At 40.3% G+C, this 26,085-nt stretch overlaps 1 protein-coding gene across 3 annotated transcripts; it reads left to right on the plus strand.

The window, feature by feature from the left end:
• Positions 1–1,458: 1,458 nt before the first annotated feature.
• On the plus strand, positions 1,459–23,110 carry si:dkeyp-115e12.6 (centromere protein F). 3 transcript variants are annotated; one of them, XM_062425976.1, is made up of 20 exons: positions 1,459–1,664; positions 3,870–3,963; positions 4,089–4,256; positions 5,449–5,645; positions 6,612–6,715; positions 7,040–7,089; positions 7,635–7,893; positions 9,897–10,090; positions 10,645–10,770; positions 10,983–11,111; positions 13,219–13,341; positions 14,435–14,570; positions 15,034–15,201; positions 15,298–16,523; positions 16,995–17,867; positions 18,129–18,445; positions 18,817–18,901; positions 19,387–19,969; positions 20,717–20,845; positions 21,488–23,110. In XM_062425976.1, the coding sequence occupies exons 3-19, from the start codon at positions 4,095–4,097 to the stop codon at positions 20,830–20,832; spliced, it is 4,848 nt and encodes a 1,615-aa protein (XP_062281960.1). In that variant the 5' UTR covers positions 1,459–1,664; positions 3,870–3,963; positions 4,089–4,094; the 3' UTR covers positions 20,833–20,845; positions 21,488–23,110. The 3 variants fall into 3 exon arrangements, with proteins under 3 accessions (XP_062281960.1, XP_062281958.1, XP_062281959.1); XM_062425974.1 differs by having other exon boundaries at positions 15,034–16,523; XM_062425975.1 differs by having other exon boundaries at positions 7,638–7,893; positions 15,034–16,523.
• The last annotated feature ends 2,975 nt before the right edge of the window (positions 23,111–26,085 follow it).

The raw sequence follows: 26,085 nt of genomic DNA on the forward strand, positions 1-26,085 counted from the left end.
CACTACTTGCCTAATCCTAACCTCAATTAAGTTGTCTTAAATTGGAAATTTGTACCCAAAAGTAGCCTATGAGAGACCAAACACGTGCACACAAACCACAACTGCTGCACTACAACTGCCTATTGCTTTTGCTCTAGGTTATGTATCCTTAGCTTTGTATTTTCATCTGTAAAGAAAAAACCCAACATTATTTAATTGGAGCTTCTTAAATGTGAATATTTTCTGGTTTATTTAATCTTTCTGGTAATTAACCGAATATATTTGGGTTATGGCCTGACAAAACAAACAAACAAAAATGTAAGTTGCATCTTGGGTTTTTGGGAAGCAATGGTCGAATTCTTTCACCATTTTCTGACATTTTATAGACCAAACAACTAATCCACTAATCGAAAAAACAAAACAAAACATCAACAGATGAATTGATAATAGCGATGATTTCCAAACTGCAGGTAAAACAATAAGCCACAAGAGGTCGTGGTTTGGACTAATGTTACAGCAGCTGAGTGTCGTTATTAAGCACGAATCGAGGATACGATGTTTACTGTGTTTGTGATTTTGGGCAGGATAACTTTACCTCACAATGTCTTTGTCGCTTTACACGATGGTGGGTCGGGATATCTCTAACAATACAATCTTACTTCTTCGTTTCTTGACTTGTCCAACTCTTTCCACCACTCATCCACGCTTGGCCCATCCAGTAAATCTAAATTCACAACACAATCTGACATTTTGAACTGTTTGTATAGGTAACTAATTGGCGCAGTGATACTTTGGTAATGCGCTCACAGGTGTGTTTACAGAACTTTATAACGGCTTCGAACGCGGCTCGGCCAATCATAATGAAAGATTGGAACCATCCGTGTTGAAATAGAACGTACAGCAGTTCTATTACTCAACATACAGGCGCGTGTCGATGACAGCTGTTCTATTACTCACATGTGTAACAGAAACTGAGGTTGATTTTGGGTAGATGTAAAAAAAAATTTGGGTAGATGTACAACATTTTATAATGACAAAAACTGTTAAGACATTTCATCTCAGAGATAGAGATGTTCGTTTACACTTTGAAAATGAAGAGTTGATTTTGTTTATCTTGTACAGTTAATTTTGTTGCTGGGAAAACTCCATATACATAAGAAGAAATGGACTTTGCTTTGGACACTTTGCTCAATAACTAAATCAATATGGCACCACAGTTAAGAACATAAAAAAAAAAAAACTGTTTCAAAAAAAAAAAGAAGGAAAAAAAAGAGAAACTGAGGTTAAACGTTGAACGCTGACATGTTGGAGGTGAGATTGTGGTTTTTGTCGCTAGAGGTCATCAGAGGTTCACTCCGCCGCGAGGACTTTTCCCAAAACAACCCCCCCACCCTCCGCTACGTCACTCTCCCTCGGCCCAACCCGCCTCGTGCCACAACGACTGTGGCTCGTTCGTTGGCTTGTCAGCTGCAGGAGACGCGCGCGGCATGTATAGAGACCTGAAGATTGTCAGGTAGCGACTCATGCTCGGTTAGTTTCGGATTCAAAGCGGCCACTCGCTCCTCTTTTAGTAAACGGGTCAACTGAAGGTTTGTTGTTACTTTTGAACGGTATCAGAGCGTCTCAGTCCCGCGTGAGCCTCTCCCCCGGCGGCTGGCGCCCTTTGTAGCTCTCCAAACTGAATGGTAAGTAGCTTTAGAGAGGGGTTAGCCTGTAGCAGCACAGCGAGCTGGACTGTCAATTACTGCCCAAACATTAACAACACGATAGGGAAGAGTCTGTCTCGGCGGGCTCAGTTATCGGCACTGCTCAGGATGATTGTTAAAATGAAGTTAAAATGACATCCAGCTGCTTTGTTATTTCTGAAGTTGTAACTTCTTGACTCTTGTTGTGTTTGAGCCTCGTGATCAGACGTTGTTAACAGGGACAGGCCAAATGTCTTAACTTCTGGATGTCTCCCTCTTTTGACCACAGACTTCACTGAACCTGCTCTTAACCACAGATACCATAGATACCATAGATAGATAGATAGATTGAATGAGTTATTTATTATGAGTTACAGCAGCCACTTGACATAAATCAAAATACAGAAACAATGAGGCAATTAATAGAAGTTAAATTAAATACAGTAACTAACTTAAATATAAAAAACATGTAAAAAGTAAAACTAGTATAGAGACCTGAGATATAACCATAACTATAATATATTATTGTCAAAGTGTATACTGTTCAATGATGTTAATATTCTATAGTACACTACAGTAGGGCAATTGGTTTCTGTCTTTGCTATGCATACTATGCAAACTTGATTAAATCTTTATAGATTCAAGACAAAGATCTGGAAAACCATTGAAATGCCCTCTATGTCGGTGCCATGGAAAAGGCTGCCTCCTTTAATTAAAGAGGTGTCAAATCATACTTTCTTCAAGGCAAGAGTTAACAGGTGCTGCTCGTATTAGGGCTTTATTGTGTCATCCTGACTTCACCTATATGTTAACACTCAATGCCCTGCCAGTGTTGGTGTTTTTTTCAATGAAATTGTCAAATATAATCTATCAAAACACCAAGGACAGCAAATGAAATTAGTCCAGGACTTTTTCCACAATCTTAATTTAGTCCATAAAATATCAGAAAAAGAAAATACCTGTTATACTTTCTTAAAGTTCAAGGCAACTTAGCTCAGATGTCTTTTTTTTGTCAGATCCACCATCCAAATCCATCCTAACATCGAAATATACTCAGTTTACTATAATGTATGACAGAAAAGCTTCAAATTCTCACAATGGAGAAGCTTTGGCATTTTACTTTAAATCTTACTGAAATTATTGTTTGATTGTCAGATTAGTTGCCCGTTAATTTTTTGTCGATCGACTAACAGATTAATCAACTAATCGTTGCTGCTCTAGTTACATCATTATAAATTATAAATATCTTTGGTTTTTAACTTTTGGTAAGACAAAAAATATACTTGAGCTTTGGGAATTTGCAACAGGCCTTTTAAAAATTATTTTCTGCCATTGTAGAGACTAAACTGAAATTTTCATGAAAATTATTAGAATATAATAATAGATCATAAGAATAATCTGTAGCTGCAACCTTAAACTAAACAATATACTACCTCTTAACCAGCATCTAATGATTGGTAACAAAATGCTAAACATATCAACTCAATGAAATCAGATACACATTCACTGTGAAGCAGTCCCTGTAACTTCATTTTACTTTCTATGTGATCACTGTACTGTGAGTGAAGTTGTGTATTTCTGCCATGCTGGTCCTCAGAAACAGATAAACACTGTGACACAACTTGTAAACTATGACGGAAACTGTTTGACTCGAGTTATAATGTCAATATCCTCGAGGTTGGAGTGTGCGTCCAAACTAAATTCAGTATTAACCTTTACAGGTTTTGTCTATTTCAATCAGGCTTTTCTTCATTCTGACACACCTGCTTTTCACACTACTTGTGTTCGTGCACATATTTGTTGGTGTTGACCCACATGTACAAAGTGTAGGTTTAACTCAAACAGTTGTCAGATGTGAGGAATTTTGAGCAAACATTTTTATGGGATTTGAACACTGAACTGTTGCTGCACAGGTTATAGAGAGAAGGGGATTTATTTTTGAACTTGAAGTGCTCTTGGAAACTTGCAGGCGGTCTGTGTTGGAAAACACTGAGTCACAGCTTCCCAGCGGTGACAACCAGAGTTTCCCTGAGGGATCAAAACCTCGACAACATAAGATATTCAAGACAGGACTCACAGCCAGAGGCGCAGATGATTGAAACATATTTAGATAGATGTAGTATGGATTAAATTCTCTGTCATAACACACATGACACACGACTACCTGCACCTTATGTACAGCACTGTGCTTCCTCTTTCTTTCAGACTGTGTTTGTTGCCAGTTCCTTTGATCCAGCCGCTGACTCCCATGGCTCCAGGAACTGTCTGATTCTGGATCTGTCAGACAGGAATAAGATAGGTCAGCTGCTCTCATATTGTTTTAGCACTCTTGTCTTGTATGCAGAAAAACTTAAAATCCAAAGGTAGAAATGAATGAAGAAGCATCTGCATTTTGTGGCTGATGTTATTGTCCCAATCTGTCAGGGAGAGATGAGCTGGGCTGAAGATGACTGGACGGTGGGGCTGTCCGGACGGGTCCTGCAGAAGGTGAAGGAGCTGCAGGTCCAGCAGGAGCGTCTGTCCAGAGAGAACAAGCAGAAACAGCTGCAGCTGGACAACATCAACACTAGCCTTGAAAAACAAACTGTGAAGGTACAATCAGCATCACAATCATATATCATAATCATATGAATCATATCACTAGTATATTCACTATTTTCACTGGTATTGAGAAGAGGTACATTTATATTTTGCATTTTGTCACTTGGCAGACATATCCAAAGCTACTTACAAGTGAGGCAAGACAGTCAAGCATTAGCGAGCAGGGACTGAAAGAGCTGTGATACAACTTGTTAAGTAGCTGACTAGGTACAGGTGCAACGAGAGAGTGACAGACAGACGCTTTAAGCCTTCACGCAGGTGACAGGCATTACGTATCCAGGCTGTCTGTCCATCTGTCCCATTCCTGTGAACGTGATATCTCAGGAACACCTTGAGGGAGGATTTGGCACAAATGTCCACTCGGACTTGTGGATGAACTGATTAGATTTTGGTGGTCAAAGGTTAAAGGTCAATGTGACCTCACAAAACACATTTTTGACCATAACTCAAGAATTCATACGCTGACTATGACAGTTTCACACAAGTGTCTAACAGTATAAAAGTATGAAGTGATGAATATTTTTGGATATTTTATATCCAAAAGGTCAAAGGTCAACTTTGCTTTGACATCATAATGTTCTGCAAAACACTTTTCTGGCCGTTATTCAACGCCATAACTTTCACATTTGGTCAGATACAGAATTGGTGACACTAATCTTGGGTGGACATCTTGAAACTGTGGTGATTTTATTAAATTATTGTATGAGTCTGGACAGACGTGGATGTAAACTGCAACTTGACTGGTCGGTAGAGGCGCACAACCACGAGGCATTAATCCTACTTTATTATATAAAGTAAGAAACAACTAGAAGTAGACAAGTGCCTAAGAAGAAATACCAAAAGCAACAATCAACAAAGTTTAAGGGGCTAAAGTTTCTTGAATGCACCAAGGGAGTTAGCAGACTGTATAGAGCTGGGTATCTCATTCCACCATCACTGTGCCATTTCATACTGGGTTTAGTTAGGTGTTGCCCAGTGTGAGGGATATGGACAGTGGTAAAAATTAATGAATTTAAACTTGATTTTGACGTATAAGGACTCAGGTACTTTGATAATTTGCCTGACACTGGTTAGTCTACCTCAGAGTTGTATTGGTGGACTTACACTTTTACTGTAGAAATAGTTTATCTTACTTTTTACAACTATGTAATAATCATAATCTGTCTCCTCCCCTCTTGCCTAGTATGAGGAAGTACGAGGGGAGCTCCAGTCTGTGCACAGGGAGCTGCAGAGTGTTCGAGATGAGGCCAAGGTGGCAGCGACCAGCAGTCAGCGCCTGTCCCAGGAGCTTCAGACCAAGCAGGCCCAAGTATGTTCCTTGGAGGGCCAGCTGGATGCTTCACGCTCTGTCAACAACAAACTCACGCAGGAAGTCAAAAGGTCAGCAACCAGAAAAAATCAGCTGGAACAGCTGGGACAACTTTTCCGTTAAATGCTGTTTTAATCTGTCTTGTATGCTGTTTGGTTTTTTTTCGTTAGGAGGTTTTATATTCACAATAAGAGCAGCAGCGTTCTGTACCTTAAACCTTTAACAGTGAGATGTTATTTATTAATGAAATATGAGAACTTGATCTAGAATATTTTTAACAGATCATTTCAGAACGTCTACAACATTGAAAGTCAGAGTGAGAACTGATTTTCTGCCAAGTTTTGCACATTTGAAAAGCTATTTGAACTATTCCTGAGTGAGAATCAATTATACACCAGTTAATGATTGATTATATCCACTTAATCCAATATGAAACTATGATAACAGTACTGTTAAAGGAATAAAACTACATTCTGAATTGGCATCAGTAGTATAAAATGTAACTTTGTCAATCTGTAATATAAAAACATAATGAAGTTACATTTATATTGTATAATACTAGTTTAGCATCTGTTAAAGGAATAGTTACACATTGTAGATATACAATTATTTGCTTCACCTAACATTTTAGATCTTGTTTTTTAAATCCCTTTGAAAACCAGAGTGTAATAATGACAATTCTTTTTAACTGTGTTTATGTATTGTTTGGCTGTACCTTCACATTTAACGGACAAATAGTAATTACTGTCTTCTCATCGAACTCTGCCAGAAAGTGAATGTTGTGTATTTTCTCTGTGTTAAACATCAAAATATTCCTTTAAATGGAGGCCACTGGGTCCAGATAAAAATTCATGGCCATCATTTAAAATGACCAACAGATGGTTTTCTTGATGTGCATCAGGTAGTTTTCTACATATTATTTTGTTCATTTTTTAGATGGCATGATGGCATATCAATAAACAAAACTGACATCTACTTCATCTCCTCCTTATTTTCTTCTCCGTTGCCCTCACTGACCTCCGTCCCTCTCCTTGCAGGCTGGAGACAGAGCTCGAGAAGCTGCAGAACAGCAGCAGGTCGGCAGACACACCTCTCTTCTCGACACCCTGCTGGAATACAACCTCACCCTGGGAAAACAATGGTACAGCCCTGAAACTTTATAGCCTGTGTATTTGTTCTCACTAATGGATTCATCCCTATCTTATTAATTCACCATACAATTTCTGCAATGTGGAAAATTAAACAGAAAACCACGAGAGTCCCAAATGAGCAGAGAGGTTATAAATGAGCTCCTTCAGCTTGTGTCCTCTCCTGACCCTTCTTTCTCTCTGGAGACTGGTGCATTTTCTGTTTCCTCTCTTTTCATGAAACCACTTGGGTTCTTCACTGCTGTCATTGCTACTCAGCTTTAGTGGTTAGGTTTTGGTACTAAGTCCATTCAATATGCTGTGTTTTTGCCCGGTAGGGAGCAGAAAGGAGGACCGGCTGGGGCAGAGAGATGAAGGCCACATCCGAGTAAGTACCAGCATGTTGTTTGTTGTGTTTCAGAAAACTGGCTAATCCAAGACTAAAGTAGGGTTTAGCTGAAAGTTGTTCTGTGGTTTTAGGATTTGGCTCATTTCTTGTTTTCCTGTTCTCACTTTCTTTCATTTATTCTGTCTCTTAACTAATTAATTACATAATTATGAGCCTATTGTCACAGGTTTTTGTTTGTCAGTAAAACAAATACACTTCCTTGTGTTTTTTTTACTGGTAAAATAGAAGAAGAAAGAAAATGTTGAATTATTGTTATGCTTTACCTTTATTATTGTTAGGCTTTTCTTCATGATTTTGTCATCATCACAAATGTAATCTTTACTCAGGAATCTTTCATGAAAACAACAAGAGTTGTACTCTGTATACTGACTCTTCAGTGAAATGTTGTGTTAAATTGAAAGTGAAACAGAGCTTTAGCCCTGGAGGTATCTTGTCAGAGCAAAATGTTTTTGTCAAGTTTGACATCCAGTTTAAGTCCACGCCCTTTTTTTCCCTTTTTCGTCTAATCCCTCTCTTCCTTCCAGCAGCGGCTCCAGTTCTCAGACATGCCTACAGCCTCGTTGCCACGACAGCAACACAAGATCACGCCCCACCGCCACCTGTCTGACCAATCAGAGTCCTACTCTACTCCCATGGCTGCGTTTCCGTGGGAACGGGATGACTCGAGGTCGGCAGCCAGGAGACGATCCCCAACTTCTCCCCAGACGCCCGTCGTTGACCTCAGTCAAGCCCATTCAGAGCAGAGGGTTTGTGGGAAGGAAAAGAACCAAACACAAACAGACAGTGAGTGGAGTCAAATGGTCATCTTGGAAACATGGCAACGACTGACTGTTGCCCAGTTTGAAAATATAAACACGCACACACATGCAGCCCAGCCCAGAAGCCAGTCTCCTAAAGCAGTTTAACTCAGTAATTTTACTTTTTAGTCAAGTCTAACTGTCAGAATTTAGCCTTTAATTTTGGATGCCTGTCCACTTTAATATAGGGTTTTGCAGACCTCAGTAAAAACACTGCGAGGACACACACAGATACCGTTTACAACCGTCAACATTGTTGATCAACCTAATGTCAATACGCAGCCAGTTTCAGAGCCCGAGGTCACAGCAGCAAAAGCTTGATTGTAGCTGATCTTGAATTTCCATTTAAAGATAGCAAACTGCTCATAAAAACTCAGTGTAGACTGTTATAAGCCAAAGTCTGATTTTGAAGGTCCCTAAATACTATTGCTGGCATTTCTTTGTGTCTTTCTTATTGTCAGTTAGTCCCACGAAAAGATCAAAATCAGGAATACTTAAGCCCCTTTCTAAATACCTTTTGACTTTGCTATTTCTCAAGCACATTTCTTCTTCACTAATGAAGACTTAAATCATTAAAAATGAGCCAAACATGCATTGTTTTGTTTATTTTATTAGAATACATGGAAGGAATATGTCATCCATTGCAATCTCATGGCTCATTTTTTACTAGTTTTTGGACAACAATGGAGATCTATGGCAGCACAAACAATACTTGTTAGTAGGATCAAATTATTGGTGGTATAGCTTTTCTTTTATTATTCATTGACAGTATTAAATAATAGATATATAATATAGTGATCGTGATCCCTTTAAAATGGGTGTTATTTACATTTATATAAGATTGGATATACAGACAGTTAAACTGTATTTTCAGTATAACCAGAGTTTATTTGTTACTGTGTTCGTGGGCTGAGTAGTGAGGCAAAATGATGAAATTTGATCCGTTTTGGTTGTACTTTTCCAGTGTAATGCGACTACCATAACAAAATCAGTGTAAGTAAATCAATGTGAGCATCCTACACTTCATGTACTCTGCGTAACCTCAAACAACACTTGTTACATAAGAGGTTGTGTAGAAATCAGTGGCTCAGCTGGAGATTCCTCTGCCTGCTCACAGGCTAGCTTCACGTTGAGCGTCTCCCAATACACTCCCCTTTCCCTCAGCAGCATTGTGTGTGTGTGTATGAGTGTGTGTTTGTTCAGAGGACGGGGAGAGTACAATGTGAAACAATAAAATGCTTCTTTTAGCTGCTGGGACACAGAGGGGGAGGGGTGGTGCAGTGTTTTCTTTAGGTGTGCTTTTTTGCCTGGCTGGGTGCTGTTTGTGTTTTATTTTGCTGTAATATGACGTAATTGTCTAAGTTCTGACAAAATAACTCATACCTATAAGTAGGGTTAGGGTTAGGGTTGTGTACTAGAAAAATGTAACAAACAACATGCTGGACTGACAGAAAATAGTTTTCATTGGCTTTAGATATCAGCAGGCTTTGTGAAAGTGCATCATACAGACTGACAGCAGCTGTGGTCATCAATCTGTATGGATTGACCTCATTTATGAAGACCCCAGCTGTTTGTTGCTGTTGTGTTCTTGACATTTAGTGGTCAAATGTAAGAGGATATCTTTGCTGATTATTTTGCAATGTGTTTTTCTTTTGATGTGTTTTTTTGACCTTTGTTGATAGTCACAGTAGAGAAAGAACAAAAAAAGTATTTTTTCCAGTGTTCCCTGTGTTTTTGCACTGTTGCTGTCCACCCATTTGTTCACCTTTTACCCATTTAAAATTGAGTCCTAGCTACATTGGGATTCCATTTTTTCCCCTAATGTTTTTGGGTTTTAAACTTTGCCTTGGACAATTTAATCAATATTTGTTTGCATCATTTTCTGCTGGAAGATGGAACAGCAATAACACAAACTATTTGAGTAAGTTAAAACCTGCACAAATAAGTGTAGTAACTTGTGTATTTCTGCATATCTGCTCCATCCACCAGCATCTTCGTCAGAAATGCGGAGTCGTGTCTCTTCTCTGGAGGAGGAGCTGCGTGTGAAGGCCGAGAAGCTGAAGTCGACTCAGAACGAAATGGTGCAGAGCAAGAAGGAGCTCGCCAGCAGGGACGTCAGTCTGCAGAGATCCCGCGATGAGCTCAGCCTGGCACATACACGTATGGCCCAGGAGAGCGAAAAGGTGACTGTGTTCTATATTTTCCAATAAAATGGGTGTTGGCTTCATTTGTAAAAACATTCCTCTTTGGCTTCCCTGAAAAGGATTAACATTTTTCATTTCACTTGCTCCATCAGTTGCCATTGTCAGGAAATTTGAAAATGTTTAGCTGTAAAAACGGTGCTTTTGTCCTGTTGTTCATGGATTTAAAACAATCCAGATATTTTGTGTAATCTAACCTTTTGGCAAACAATGAACAATGCTGAGGAGAGAATGGTAGAGGCTGCTTGCATTAATAGTTTTATTTATTAAGCTCTTAAATATTAAATGTTAGTGCATGCTACAATGTCAAATACAGACCCGTAATCAGTGTTACAATATTAAAACAAGGTAAACAATTCAAAAACAATACTGCGAATGCCTTCAAAACATCACATAAAAGTCAAGTCAATACAGTAGCTTCTATGAAGTGACTTAATGTTTACACAAAGACACAAACATGGCATTATCTGCAATATATTTCACAGGCATACACACCCAAAATGACATGAATATTATGTGTTTTATGTGCACTTCAGGCATCGAAAGCAGAACAGAGGCTGAAGCAGCTTCAGGAGGAGCTGAAGTGTCAGAGGCAGAACGCAGAGAGTAGCCGACTGCAACACCAGCAACGCACCAAGGAGCTGGAGAAACAAAATCAGAGGGTGAGAGAGATCTGGAGGGAGGGATGAATGGGCAGGATATGCCAGATTGAGATGTAACACTAAGAGAAATAACAATCAAAGGAAGCGAGAGAAAGTTTCAAGTTGCTTGGTCACATGCCATCCACACTTTCTTCCAATCTTTCCGTCAAAGAAAGAAATGGGTCCCACATTACAGTTGAAGATTTGTGTGTGTGTTTGCTTGTTGCGAGCAGGATTTGTTGGAGCTTCAGAAGGAGAGACAGTGTCTAGAGAGGCAACATCAGCAGGAGGTGAATAAGCTCAACCAGGAGCTCCAACAGGCCAGGACTCTCCACAATGCCCTGCAGGCCCAGGCTGACAAGGTAGATACACACACACACACACACACACACACACACACACACACACACACACACACACACACACACACACACACACACACACACACACACACACACACACACACACACAACCACAATGCACAAGATCACATACATGAATGAGAAAAAACAAGCTCACTATGTACTGCACAGTTTCATATGTCTTCAGGATAAAGACTTTAAAACAAGACACTGAAAACAGGACTGAAATGATATTCTGGACCTGTTGTTTATCTTTTTGGATTCATATGTCTGATCTGTTTTTTCAGCTACTTCCTGCTTTTCTTTTCTGCTTTTTCTGTCTCTATCCTCTCTCCCTCTTTCCCCTTGGAACTTGTATTATTCGTACCAAAGGTCAATAAACTTATCTCACTTCTTCTCCCACGCTTGCTTCATGCCCTTGTTGTCTCATCTTGCTCTCGGTTTCACTCTCTTGTCCTCTGTTTATTTTGTTTTTTCCCCCCGCTCTCCTCTCCTCTTCGCTTCGTCCTACCTTCCTTCTCCTCTCCTCTCCTCTCGGTTTCTCCCCAGTGGAAAGGTTGAGCGACGAAGGTAATGATGGTGTGACTGCGTTTGACACTGCAGAATGCTTTTGCTATGGAAGCGTGAAACAAACATATAACTCATAACTTGTGTGTGAGGGAAAAAAAAATCAGCGTTCTCAGCAACGGAGGCGTGAAGGCATGTCTGCAGGATGAGGGTGAAGATGGATGGAAGTTGTGTTTGGGGCAGTTCGCATGAGCAAGACGTGGTAGTGGTGTGGTATTTGTATTGCTTACACACATGAAGGAATGCTGTGTTATTTACTTTTTATCAGCAGAACAATAATATAAATTTTAATCTCAGGTCAAGTTGAACCTCTTGATGCAAATATAGAAAGGAACTATTTCTCAGACGTCAGTTCCTACACTTTTAACATGTTGCAAACAATGAGAATCAAGTCTACCCACAATTCCTTTGTCAACCACACAGATGTTATCTTATATCTGATAAGGACACACAGAGTACACACAACAGAGGCACAGTTTATGTTCAAGTGACATTCAACTGCTGATAATGCACATTTCATGTGACCCAAGTGACCAATTTGCATCGCTGTTTGTGGAATTTGTGTTTGCAGTTTTGATTTTTTTTTTTTTTTGCTCCTGCATGCAGTTTCAGTCACAGCATAAGTCATTTTATTGGTTCTTTTATAGATATTAAAGTGCAGTAAATGGACTGATAAAAGCATTGATTCAAGCAACAGACTAATCATTACTACCTTGAAATGATCTTGTTATGATCGTCACACCTCCCAACAAACATGAAAAGCAGGTAATTCCAGAGAGATCAAAATGATTGATTGAAATTTGATTGGCATGTAGGCAAAATTCATGAGCAGTGTTAAGTTGTTGCAGGAAAAGAAAAGTAAATTACAGGTCACCTGATATTTCTCTTACACCGCATTAAAGCCTAAAACGATGTTCACTCGGAGTCATTTTGTAGGCTGATCGCATCAGCCCAACATAAAAACATTCTGCAAAGGTTCCCATAAAAGATGGATCTTACAGAATTAAATTGCCACCATGAACTATATTCACAACTTTGTCAGCTTGTTCATGTACAATAAACTCTACTCAGGATCTATGTATTCATATATCAATATTTTCAACATGACCAGACGTTAACAAGAAAGTTGAAGGAAGTAAACAGATATTAACCCATTTGTTTGATAAGTAGATATATTTACATGACTATAGTTCTTTTTTAAGAACTACTTGTTTGCTAGATTTTCTATGAGCATTGCTGGGAAGCCAGTCATCTGAAATCTGTTAAGTCTTCAGTGAAAAAAGGTGAAAAAACAAAAAAACAACACACGTTAGACTCTGCTTATGCTCGCTATTGATCACTGATTGCTCTCCTGCTTCCTGTTCCCTTCACTGGTCCTGCTTTCTGTGCCCATGTCGAGACAGCCATTCATTTTTCAATTTCTTTGTTCTTTTTACCTGCTATTCATCACTTTTTTTCTTAAATCTTTTCCCTCCCGTCGTCTTTGTGAGGATCCTTTGTTCTTTTTGGTCTACCACTGAGTCAGAACATTGTGTGTCAGCTGTCTCTACAGAAGCAGGCGTTGGATAAAGAGCTGGAGACTCTGAAAGAGAAACTGAAGTGGACTGAGGGACAGCTGCAGGAGAGCCAGAAGAAAGAGGCACAGACACAAGCCAAACTGACGGTAATACACACACACACACACACACACACACACACACACACACACACACACACACACACACACACACACACACACACACACACACACACACACACACACACACACAGTCTTGAGCTTAATGAGTCAGGGTCCATATGCATCAATTATTCATAAACTGAGCAGAGGACATTTGATGAACTCTGTACATTTTTTAACACCACCTTAATGTACCATATGTCAGGCTATAAGGTTTTGATAATAGGTAAATTGTAAATAAATAATAAGTAATTGCAGCTTCTTTGTATTATGCTCAATAACGGTTTAGCATTAGAGAGGATTTCACAGAGCTAAAAATGAACTCCAGCCGACTGCCAAAGGATTTGTCTGATATTAGTTTCATAACTTGTCTCACCTGCCACTCATATTGTCAGGTAATGAACTTCCTGATATCCCTCTGTACTTAAAAAGAAAAATGAAAACAATTGAAAAATACTGAAACAAAAAATAAAAATATCTGGCTTCTGAATGTTTTCTGCTGCAACTTGTACACCAGAAAAGACAAAGCCTTTATCTAACACCATTTGTTAAAATACCAAACCAAAACTTGATACAGTTGCATTACAAAGGAAGTTTAACACTTAAGAGATGTTTTTCAGTAGCTGTTTATTACATGTTAACCAGCTGGCAACATTGGCTCTAATGCCGCCTCTGTCTTCTGTGGCTTTTTACTGCTGTGACACTGTGTTTACATGAAGCTCATAGCTCTTACAAGGAAATATTAAAATTAGACTGTAAATATTAAAATGAGACTTTTGGCAGTACTGCACATTCCTCTCATTTAGTTATTAGTGGCTACGTTTTAATATATTCAACTCTGGCAGACATGATTCATAACAGGCCCGTGTAGAAGCTCCAAAGACAATACATATTTCACATTCTCTAAAACATCTGAGCAACGATCAAATGTAGATGATAAAGATTCTTATGACTCCTGAAGAAGCAACTGATCTGATTCTTTGTAAATACCTCCAATAGTTCTTACAGTGTAAACTAGAGCTGATGACCATTTGACTGGATTTGATCCATCTCAATTGTAATTTGACCCTCACATTAGGAAGCGGTGCGTGAGGCGGAGGGTGTGGCAGTGAGACTGGAGCAGAGCAGGAAGAGAGAGCAAGCTCTGGAGGAGGAGGGGAGGAGACTGGCAGAGGAGAGAGCTGACGCCCTGCATCTCCTTAAAGAACTGCAAGGTACTGATACTGATATGATCAGTCATTGGGTATTTTGTGAAAATGATACCCAATCAGTGTGATATGTTATTGATCTGGAGGTCTTGTAGAGACGTTTGCCTTTTTCTGTCTTCCCTCAACGGGAAGGTCAGAGGTCAGGTGTATTCTGTGAAATTAAAACTCATTTTTGATTTTAAATAATTGGTGGACATTAATTATAGTCCTGATGATAAATTACTAGTACTAAAGTACTAGACATGCATGTATGCCTCACAGTTCATGCCATGTTAATTCCCTTTTAATACACAAATCTCTCATCCCAATTCTGCCCCCTGCTGGTCAAATTAAAATACATTTTCCTGTAATGGACAATGAATGGACAATGAATTTTCTTTACAGCTTTCTCTACAGATAATTATTGCTTATTGTATGTGTAATCTGTGATTGGGGAAATAATCTTTTACTCTGCTGTCTGTCTGTTCAGAGCAAAAAGCCGCTCCAGTACCTCTACAACCGGTCCAGTATTGCTGTGGTGGACAGAGCTTCTCCACTCAACCTTCCTTCTCTCATCAGTCTCGATCGTCACCTTACACAAAGAGGTCTGCCACCAGCCGAGCCGAGCAGAGGAGGGATAAGGGACCGGATGAGGAGTGTGAGGGAAAGGCAGAGATTGCAGCTTCTTACCCCATTGACAGAGAGCCAGGAGAAGGCATAGACTCTGAACACATCACTGTCTTTATCTCTCCAGACTCTGAGTGTTTGCAAAGAGGACAACACAGAAGAGGAAGCGATGATGAGGAGAACAAGAGTAGAAATCAGCCGACAGAGTGTGACACCTCTTGGACCAACAGGCCTTCCTCATTTGATGAGGTGCTCTGCAGATCCTCTCAGTCCGCTTCTGTTACACCCACCATGACTTCCATTGATGACTCTGCTGATAAAACACGGCATCTCAAGGCAGAGCAGGCCACACCCTCTAAAGACCTCCAGAGGGAGAATGCCATGCTACGTTCAGAGCTACATGATGTGCGGGAAGAACTCCAGAAGCGACTGGAGGACCTTGAAGCCCAACGACGGGCCGAGTCCGAAACCAAGACCCGGCTGAAACAGCTCAGCCGAAAACACGCTAGCCAGGGTGTGGAGAAAGAGGAGCAGGAGAAGGAATGGAAGTCACAGCTGGAGAGGGAGAAGGCTGAGACAGAAAAGTTGAGGCAGGCCCTATCCGCTATGGAGGCAGAGATGAAGAGAGGGAGGGAGGAAAGAGAAAATGATGACAGAAAGGAGACAGAGGAGGAAACAAAGAAAACAAAAGAAGACAGAGAGAGTGAAATGATTGAACTTAATATCCAGCTGAAGAAGCAGCTGGCAGAGGTGAAGGCCCAGCTGGCTTTAGAACGAGAAGAGAGACAAAGAGAGGAAGAGGCGTGGAATCAAAAAATAAACACAGAAAGACACGTAAAGACGGAGCTGAACATGAAACTGGAAGAACTCGAGGCCAAACTGGAGGAACTAAAGAGCTGCAGAATTGCAGACTCATTGGAAGAGGAAAAACTCTCAGTAGCCAACAGCCCGCTGCCATATCTGACTCTTCGTGACGATGACCTCAACTCCAACATCACTGGCTGGGACAACAAGCTCCTCCCTTCGTCTGAGCAGCACCTCCTCTTCTGTCAGTCCACCAATCAGCGCAACATGCTTGTATCTCAGGCAACAGAGGATCTTATCCAAGAAGAGCAAGCAGTGATAGATCATGAACACTCACATCTGTCAGATGAAAGGCAAACAAGGCCAGTGGTCACAGACCTGCAAGACACCACCCTACACAACTATCTGGGAGGATCCAGAGATCTCCAGAGGGGAGATTCTGCCCCCACTGACTTGACCAAGGAGGTAGAGCAACTAAGCAAGGAAAATGTAAGGGAGACAGATCGTGCTAACCAGTGCGAGGTTAAACTGAAAGCCCTGCAGAACCAGGTAAATCAGAGAGGATATTATTTAGTCCATAAACCTGGTACAGTCCCAGTAAAACTAAGATATAGAAACACATTTACTTTAATCTTTTACTAAATGATAACACTTTAATTCTTAATAACGTACTCTACAAGGTAAATATTTGGCCTATTATATAACCTATAGCTTTGTTCTGCATTTGTGATGGCTCAGAAATGCCTCCATACTGCACATGAATTAAAGCATACCTATGATTGCATTCAGGTGTTATATATCTCTTACTGATCTTAATATTTAGGTACAGATTGAAGAATGATTTTGTCATGTGGAAGAATAATATTCAGGTATTATTACACAGATGTGTCACAACTGGTAGATATTTTAATTCTGTGTGTTGTATAGCTGTTCTAAAAACACAGCAAAGTACTTGTTTTAGTTGCTTATAGCCTTTGTTAAAATCTCTTTCTTTATCCTTCAATCTTTATTTACTCTTAGGTGACAAGTCAGACCAAACAATTAACCATGGCCTTTGAGAAGCAGAGCCAACACATCTCCGGACTTCTAGCTGAGCTACAGGAGAAGGAGAGCACCCTCCTCAGCCAGGGAGAGGAACTGCAGCTCTGCAAGCAAGAGCTGGATGCACTCAAGGCTGAAAAACAGGGAGAGGTGATAGCTGTCAAAGTGGAGGAGGATAAAGAACCAAAAGAAGAGAGGCGAGAGAGGGAAAGCCAAGATGATTCAGTGGATTCCTTAGAGTTTCAACTAAATCAGGACAAGAAGTGTGCTGTCACTGTGACTCACATGGACTGTAATGCACAAAAAGATGCAGGTAAACCAGAGATTTTGACATCTGAGGCTGAAAAACAAACACTTATCAGCAGTGAAGTAGATAATGCAAGTAATTCATTGTCACAGGCTCAGCGTCAAGGCTTTGTGAACTCTGAAAAGATTCAAAGTAACGATGACTCTGCTTCTGTTAAGAAAGAAACCGAGTGTGGTCAAGGTGGAGGTATAGTTGCAGAACTACTCGCTCTCCAACAGGAGAATCGGCTGCTGAAACAAAGAATTGACACCTTGATGGTTTCAGGCACAAACAACTTACAAGCACTACACACAGGCAGTGAAAACCAAGAAGACTCGGTGGAGCACAGCCAAAACACAGGACATGTGACTCTGTCCTGCTCAAAGGAGCAGAAAACACCTAATGTGCCAAGTGACATCGCCACTGAAGCTCGACCACTGCTGCTGAACATGAGTAGGAATGAAGATAAAGGACGAGGGTTAGAAAGGGTAGATGAAAGAACAGCTGGGGCTGACAAAGACGCCGATCCAGCCTCTCGGCTTCAGATCAACCATCTACAGCAACAGGTAGTGATTTCACAGTGTCATATCATACAAGACAATTACAAAAATATGTTGGAAAATGGGATTTGGAAACTGAATCTATGTCCTCCTTGTAGTTAAAATATTTTTTTTACATTATTTGAGTAATTTAAATAATCAGTCTAGTTTTCTTTCCACCAATTGTATTTGGATATAAGCATGGCATGATAAAGTATTTTTCCTGAGTGAGTTTTAGTAGGAAGTTCTGTTTATTTCAGTCTGTCCTGTCCTTTCCCTCCTGTCCAGGTTGTGGTGCTGCAGAAAAAACTTCGGGCTCTCTCTGTGGAGACCCAGCGGCAGACTGAGGAATTGGCCGTTTGGAGATTGTCCTCTCAACCCGCCCCAACATTTGAAGACATCCTACCCAACCCAGAAAACCCGTCTCAGACCCAGGACCAGATTTCAAGCCAGCAGCACACTAATGACATGACCCCCAGCCTTCACCAGGAGCCAGCACCTCTGGGTGTCCCCCAGAGCCCTGGTCAAGTGACAGTCATCAGAGAAGATGAGTTACTCCTGTCCTGCTCCTCTAAAAAACTTCAGGGCCGCATGCTGTTCTCCAGGTAACACACTCACACAGGGCTCGGAGTGTTTTATATGAATAACTTCTTAGACTACTGTTCTCATTTAATAAATATCCTGTATATACAGTACTGTGAAAAGGTTTTAGGCCCTAAAAGTAATGATACCATGAGTAGTTTTCATTTATCAATTAACTTCATACAAAGTTCAGTAAACAGCAGAAGCTTAAATCAAATCACTATTTGGTGTGACCAGACTGTGAGAACCAAAACATCTAAAGTAAAACTTTTGCACAGTACTGTATATAATTATGTATTTCCTACTCTTTGATCTTTGACCGTAGAAAAGCTTCTGTTGTCTTCTTTTGTGTCTGCTTTGAATTAACTTTTTTTTTTTCCCTTTTTACCACCAGACTGCAGCACAGCAACCACTCTGAACCAAAGAGTCTCCATTCTTCAAAGAAGACTTCAGCACACAACACTGCTGAGGTTGACATGGTGAGCTTTTTGTAATAATCACTTACGTACCAGACCACTAAATGTGTTTCAGGCTATTGTGAGGTTCTTCAAGGTTTCCCAGAATATTTTAGGAGTGAGGACTAAATGTGTGTTTCCGGTGTTTCCAGTTTTATTTTACAGGTCTGTAATTTCCTAAGAATTTCCCAGGAAGTTTCTGTGTGCAAGAACTATATAATTCTGTACTAACTACAGGGAGAATAGAGACAAATTAAATTGTTAAATTGGTACACTTCAAATGAAATAATTAAATAATTCCAAATAATTGAGATTAAATAGAGCTGTTTTTCAATAAACAGTCAAAATACAGACATGAAAATTGCAGACATGTTAAATAAAGCACTTTTATTTAGCATTGAAATTCAAAACCCATGTCCTGAGTCATATCTTTTGTTGGAAAAAGGGGAAATTCTCTAGTTTGGATTTGAGAATAGAACATTAATTGCTTTGTTTCTCTCTTGATTTAGGAATCTGAAAAAGAAAACCAGGAGATCAGCTTCTTACAACGATCGGATAGCTGTCTAGCACAACACAAAGAGAAGAGAGACACTCAGCTTCTCCAGACATTATCTGAGAAAACGGGTCAACAACACATCACCAAAGTTTCAAAGAGCCAAATCAGACCAAAAACAGAAACTCCTGAGGCCAAACGAAACGCTTCCACAGCAGTCAATGAAATATACACAACTAGTGATTCCTCAGAAAGAGATTTCAGCGTAGAAACAAGAAGCGTGAGCAGCCAAACAGAGGAAAGTTTGTATCCTCGTAGTCCTCCAACTGCATCTGAACTCCACTGTGCATACACACAGACTGAGGAGGAAGAAAAAGAGGGGGAAGATGAAGAGCTGGTGGAATCACCCCCTGTCTCTCCTGTCCCACTTTCTGAGGCGTCAGAGGCAAGAGACAAAATATTGTTTTCTAGTACTTTCCCCATCCCGGCTGACCCGGCGCGTCTCGCAGAAAGAATCCGCCGAAACAGGACACAACTGTCGGCCGCTTACGACGACACAGAATACGAACCGTACGGCCTGCCAGAAGTTGTCATGAAAGGTAAATGAATTATTTGCAAGTTTGGGGGGGGGGGGGGTTCCTGTTTGTTAAGGCACCAGTTTGAGTTTGCTTTGCGTTCTTGTGCTCAAAATTGTTAAGACATTATTTACTTTTAATAGAGCTAGATTAGTTTTGTATTTTCTGCTTACAGTGTTGTTGGTTAGCGAGAGTAAACATTTTCCAAGTCCTGTGTCAGCGCTGAATGCATGAGTTGAAATCAATGCATCTTTTACTCTTTATGTGGGTCTGACAAAGCAAAAGAGCCTCTTTCCCAAAACATTATTTTATTGGGAGATAATTCGATGTCCTGCACACAGCAGAAAGCCTTCCAAAAACCTTTTAATCTGACATACAAAGCTGGAAGATTTTTATTTTTCATTTTAATGGACAAGCACGCTTCAATTTGAGGGTCTGTTATGATAGTTAAAAGCTGTCAGGAAACAGTTTGAAACAGTCAGGAAGAGACAAAAAAAAGCCTGAACCTCCATGACAGCATCCTGCTCCAACAAAACAAAAGTTAGAATACGAGTGGGTGGTGTTTGTTAAAATGTTCAAGGTTACAGCGACTGACCTCATGAGGCCCTGTCATGTCTTTTTGACCCTGTTATGTGCAGGAAACAAAAGAACTAAAATGTACTCCTTCTCCTTATCTGCTCTTCATTTATGTGCTTTCTCACTCTGTCCTTGTATCTGCTTTCCTCTAATCCTCTCATTCATTCTTCTATTCTGCTTCCTCTCATCCTGCAGGTTTTGCAGACATCCCAACTGGTCCCTCATGTCCCTACATAGTGAGGAGGGGTTTGTTGGGGACAGCTGTTGTACCCGTCCCACAGAAAGAGCCGGGACCAGAGGAGACAGATTAAAACACAGCTGCAGGTACCCTCCATAGATCATCATCAAGTAATGAGGAAACTTGTGTAGATTTTTTGTGTCCCAAGGAACAAAATTCGCTGAACAGATTTTTTAATTTTGATAATAACAACCTGAAAAAAATTATTTAGTCTAAACATATTTAAAATACATGTTAAATTTGAACTTTGTCTAAACCTGAACAAGTAAATCATCATCAGAAACAGCTTCTGACTGCACAGATGGTTTCATCACTAATTCTGAAAATATCAAAGTAATACTAGTAGTACATCATATGGAAATATTTGTGCAGGTGGCAGTTTTATGAAGTCTGCCTAGGAGACATTACAATAGCTGCAATGATTAATCAATAAATCAATCATCAGAACTAAACTGCAACTATTTTGATAATCAATTAATCGGTCGTCACTTTTAAAGAAGGGTCAGCTTCTCTTTATATGATAGAAAATGAATATATCTTAACATTTTAGGCTCTTAGATGAAATGAAATAGGAGGATCAATTTTTTTGGTCTTTTCATGAGATTTTTTTTATTGTATTGAATTATTATTGGAGGTCTTTTTTATTAGTATTATAATTAAAGTTGAACTCTGTGGAGACTAAATCACTGTGTTACATTTGCATCTCTTTTCATAAACATTGTCTACAGATGTGGTGGAAAGAAGCGATCACTGCGGCCTGATCGGGAACCTCAGTGATGGACGACAGCAGCTTTACAGGGACACTCCACTCACCAGCAACCTGAAGCACCTCAGATCTGCAAATCAACACATGAGCAGCCTCTATTTGTGCTGCAGTCACACAGGGACTTCTGTGTGAGAGTGTGTGTGTGTGCGTGCAGGTAACTGTGTCCACACTGGCTGAATACACTGCTCCACTTCAGATCTAAAATGTTTTTTTATAGTTTTAGTTTTTTAAATTTATTTAATCATCACTTGTTCACCCTCTAATTGATGTGTGGACACTTTACTGGCCGTCAAAATGCAGTGATTTTACACCCACCTGTTTATTTGGGGACGGAGGTGGTAATTTAGTGATGTTTATTGATGTTTCATGAAGTTAACAACTATTCTTCAAAAAGGACTGTTTAGGATTTAGTAACTCTGAAATAACTTGTGGGTCAAGCCTCAGCCGACTCTAAATGAAACAGTGCCTAGTGGAAGTTTTTCTAAACAAGTTCTTGTCAAGATAAGTCTGACTTGTTTGTCCAAAAAGGTGAAGCCAAGAGAGGCCTGTCATGAAAATGTGATATTTATCTGTTTAATTCTTGCAGTGGCTTATTTATGGACACTTGAATGTGTTTTAGTTGAACGCAGGTGTTTACAAAGAACGTGTGAGCGTGTGGGGACGTTCACTGTGCATTTGAACATGTGTGTCTTCATCCTGATGTTACGGTTTGTATATATATATATATATATGTGTGTGTGTGTCTGTGTGTGTGGTGGAGAGAGAGAGAGGGAGAGGGGGCGAGCTCATGTCTATGACTCAATCTAACCTGCGTTGGTTTCCGCTCCATGTATGGTGATACACACTGAGCTCCCTCTCTCCTCCCTCTGTTGCTTTTGCTTTTCTGCCTTACACTAATGAGCACTCAGTAGTTAATTTACCAAAAAAATACAACTTGTGAAGTTTTTTTTTTTTGGCAGAGGACACCGAGAAATGGAGCCGCTTTCTTATATCATAATTTATTTGATTTGATCTATCTATTTTTGACAGATTTTTTTTTGTCTTGCACATTTGTCACTGTGCCACAGACAGCAGTAGCCTAGGCGTATGCACACCGTAGATTTTGTAGATGAGTTTGGAGTTGATGTACAGTTTGTATTTTGCCCTTTAAACAGAGGATTTCACCACCGTGCGTGCTTACAAGGGTTGACCAGTTTGTTAACACCTTGTTATGCTGAAGATCGGTGACTTTTGAGTTTTTGAGATAAAAGCTCAGGACTAATTTCTGTTGAGTGTGAAGTGATTCGGTTTTATTTATGTTTACATTTTATTTAGAGGTTTGTTGACTCAGTAAGGACAGTGTGAACTGTTACTGCATTGATTGAACGCCTACGTCCTTCATTTGCCATGTTCACACCCTCACACACACACACACACACACACACCCTTTCAGCTGCCTTCATATCTCTGGGATCTGTAGTCTTTTGGCAGTGAGGTGCGATTGTCGGACTCCGAACAGAGAAGCTCACTGTGTATCTTTTTGCCTTCTTTTGGACACTTTCATGTGAATGTTTGTGTTGTGTTTGCTGCTAGAATAAAAGGCTTGCTCTTAATTTAACTGTTGTCTCCTGTTTGGATTCTTTTACTGTGTAAGCGCCTTTGAGTCTGAGAAGTCAGGCTGTGTACTTCATGTCGCGATTTCACGTCTGTATGGTTCGCTGTAGGCTGTGTGTTTGTGTGTGTGCCATCGTCCAATGAGGAGAGCCTCAGAGTATTTAAGAGGAATATCTTGGTTAAATCACATAACTATTTCCGCAATTACAATCACTGTCCTGTCCCTTTTTCCTCTCGGTCACAAACACGTTGTTGAGAAGGTGCTGCGAGTTTAAAAGGAGCACACTTGTCTCAAAGTATTAGAGAGACAAGGGAGTTGGTCTGTTTTATTTCATGATGATTCCTCCTTAAGAGTAAGAAAAATTGTGGGGACCATAACTCTGACTTTGAAGAAACACGTGTGTCTCTTTTTGCTTCCCAAAAAGACAGAAGTTGGAAAGGAAAGGATTTAGAGAGCTAAGCCCCCCCACGTCCAGCTCAGGAAACTCCGAGGCCCTCTGCTCTTCCTCTGCAGTGACGGCACTTAATCACACTCGGAGCGCTGTAATGGACTTCACATGCACTCACACGCCTCCGCCTCGTCCCTTTCTTCTCCTCCTCCTCTTCCTCTTCCTCCTCCTCCTACGATCTGCTCTCCTCTGTCAGAGTGATGTAGGGTCACGAGAATGGGGAAACACCTTCCAAGGAGAAAACACACATGCACACATGCACTTTCACAACACACACGCACGCACCCCTGGAGCTCTTCACTTGGAGCTTAATGGTGAGAGAACGGCACGAAGTTGGATAGCAACATTTCTCCAAAGTTGAAGGTAAGACATCCAAAACTAATTTCTTTCAGGGGGTTTAACGTGAAATTTAACATCAGGATTTTTTGATTCTGTTGTTTATTTTCACTTCATCTGTAGAAATGTGTTTTTATCATGCATGCAGCTTGTTTTTAGAGTCACTTTGCATGTTTGGCTCACAGGCCTGTTCTCCAAAATTCCCTTTTTTCTTTTAAGTTATAGGTTAAGAATAGTAGCAGACTGGCACACTGATTGAACAAGAGATGACCAATTCCCTGCTATTACATTTCTGGCCATATAAATTCTCTTTCAACCCTAACACTACAGCCAACACAGTAATTTTAGGGTAATATTTTGAAACTAATTTGGTTAAAATATCTTTAAAAATGTGTGGATCCATGTCTCTGTGAGCGCAGTTAATAAATTTGATAAGCATTTCAATGGAAATAGTCTTAGCTGGTTGTGTAACCTCAAAGGAAATTTGCCAGCCAGTTTATCTTTATCTATCCTACTTCTGTGGGCCAAAACAGTCCTATCATTTTTGTGGATAATTATTTTTTCAGAGCATAAAACCAGAGAACCAGGGTTGTAACCTGTGATCTCCTTCTGACGTCAGTGTTGGTTCAAGGAGGCAAATACTTTAGGGCGTAATTATATCTAAAGGAGCTTTATTTTCTCCCAGTACTGTAAACTTTGTTAGATATTACATCCTTCATCCACCAACGGTCATATTCATCTCCAGAGGTTTGTCAGCACGATGTTGCAGATAAAGGGGGGGCACAAAATCCTCGTTTCTCTCGCTGTGGTGGTCACGTTCACAAACAGGCCTCTTTTTGTTGAAGTGGCATTCAGTAGAAACAATAAACAATCACTAAAATCTATGTGTGTGTGTGAGCTTGTCATCCACCAAATCAGCTGTATTATGTCATGTGGACGACGCCTGAACAAATAAATATTAGTTTTGTTTGCCAGCCACATGTTCAAAGTCATTCACTGACAAAGGAATCTACAGTATGTAGTTCTCAACTCCCTGCTAGACCTCTTATGAACAAACTGTTATGAAACAACAGCAACAGAAACATGACAACAGTCAAACAATTCTCATAAAACAAAACAATTTTTTACCCCAGCTGTTAATGAGGATTAAACTAGTGAGTCAGTACGTTTTAGTCATATTTGCAGCTGATTTTTTTTTGTTATCTCAGTTTGGTTCGATTTGTCTGATACACCTGCCTTAAATGTAAACCTAAGAGAAGCTCATGTACATCTTCTCCCAGCACCATGCTTCTTTTCAAACAGCTCACCTCGTGATTTATTACCCAACCTGCTCCGCTGTTTAATTTAAGATTAGATCACAGCCCATCCGCCTGTGCCATAGCACTGCTCTTTCTAAGCCCCCTCACTCATATCTTAGCAAAATATCAAAATATGCCAGCGCAGGTTTAGACAGTGATAATAACTAATAATATCTGTCAGTGTTGAAGCCAGGGGCAGAGAGCGAGACTGTCCACACGAAACCAAAGCCAGCAGTCCATTAGAGCAGAATGCTAACATTCGGCCTGACTCTGGGAAATCTCAGAACATTGTCAAGGTCCGTGTGGAGACCAGGCCCAGCCAACCTGGAGCAGAAGCTCCTAAATCCCACACTTGACTGGCTGAGCTCAGGCCAGGGCTCCTCTGACAAGTGTGTGTGTGTGTGTGTATGTGTGTGCGCGTCTATCTCAAAGGTAAACACATTTCAAAGAAAACATTAGAAGCCAAATGAAGATAAGCGATAAACATATTTTCTATTAACGTCAAGATGTAGTGTTGGAGTTTTGGCAGCCTGTAATCGTTTTGTGAGACTGCTGGCAGGGCAGCCTGGTGTGTGTCAGTCCCTCCCTGCTTATTATGACAAAGTCTTTACAATGTGAACACTCATTTAATGCCACTCATACCCTGCTGCTGCTGCTACAGTGTGAGAAACAGTGAAACGTGCCCACTTAAAGCCGTACACTTTACATGCATGTGTTGGTCAAAATTGTTTTTAATCCAAAGTAATCTATATTTTTTTCAAGCCTACATTTAGTCTTTTAATGGCTTGAAGGAAAAAGAAATGGGCCCACAACCTTCCGCTGCTCCCTGAGGACACCAGAGTACCAGACAGAGCCGATCAGAGTTCTGAAAGAAAGAGTGAAGA

The sequence above is a fragment of the Scomber scombrus genome, chromosome 9 (assembly GCF_963691925.1).
Source record: "Scomber scombrus chromosome 9, fScoSco1.1, whole genome shotgun sequence".
Lineage (NCBI taxonomy): Eukaryota > Metazoa > Chordata > Actinopteri > Scombriformes > Scombridae > Scomber > Scomber scombrus.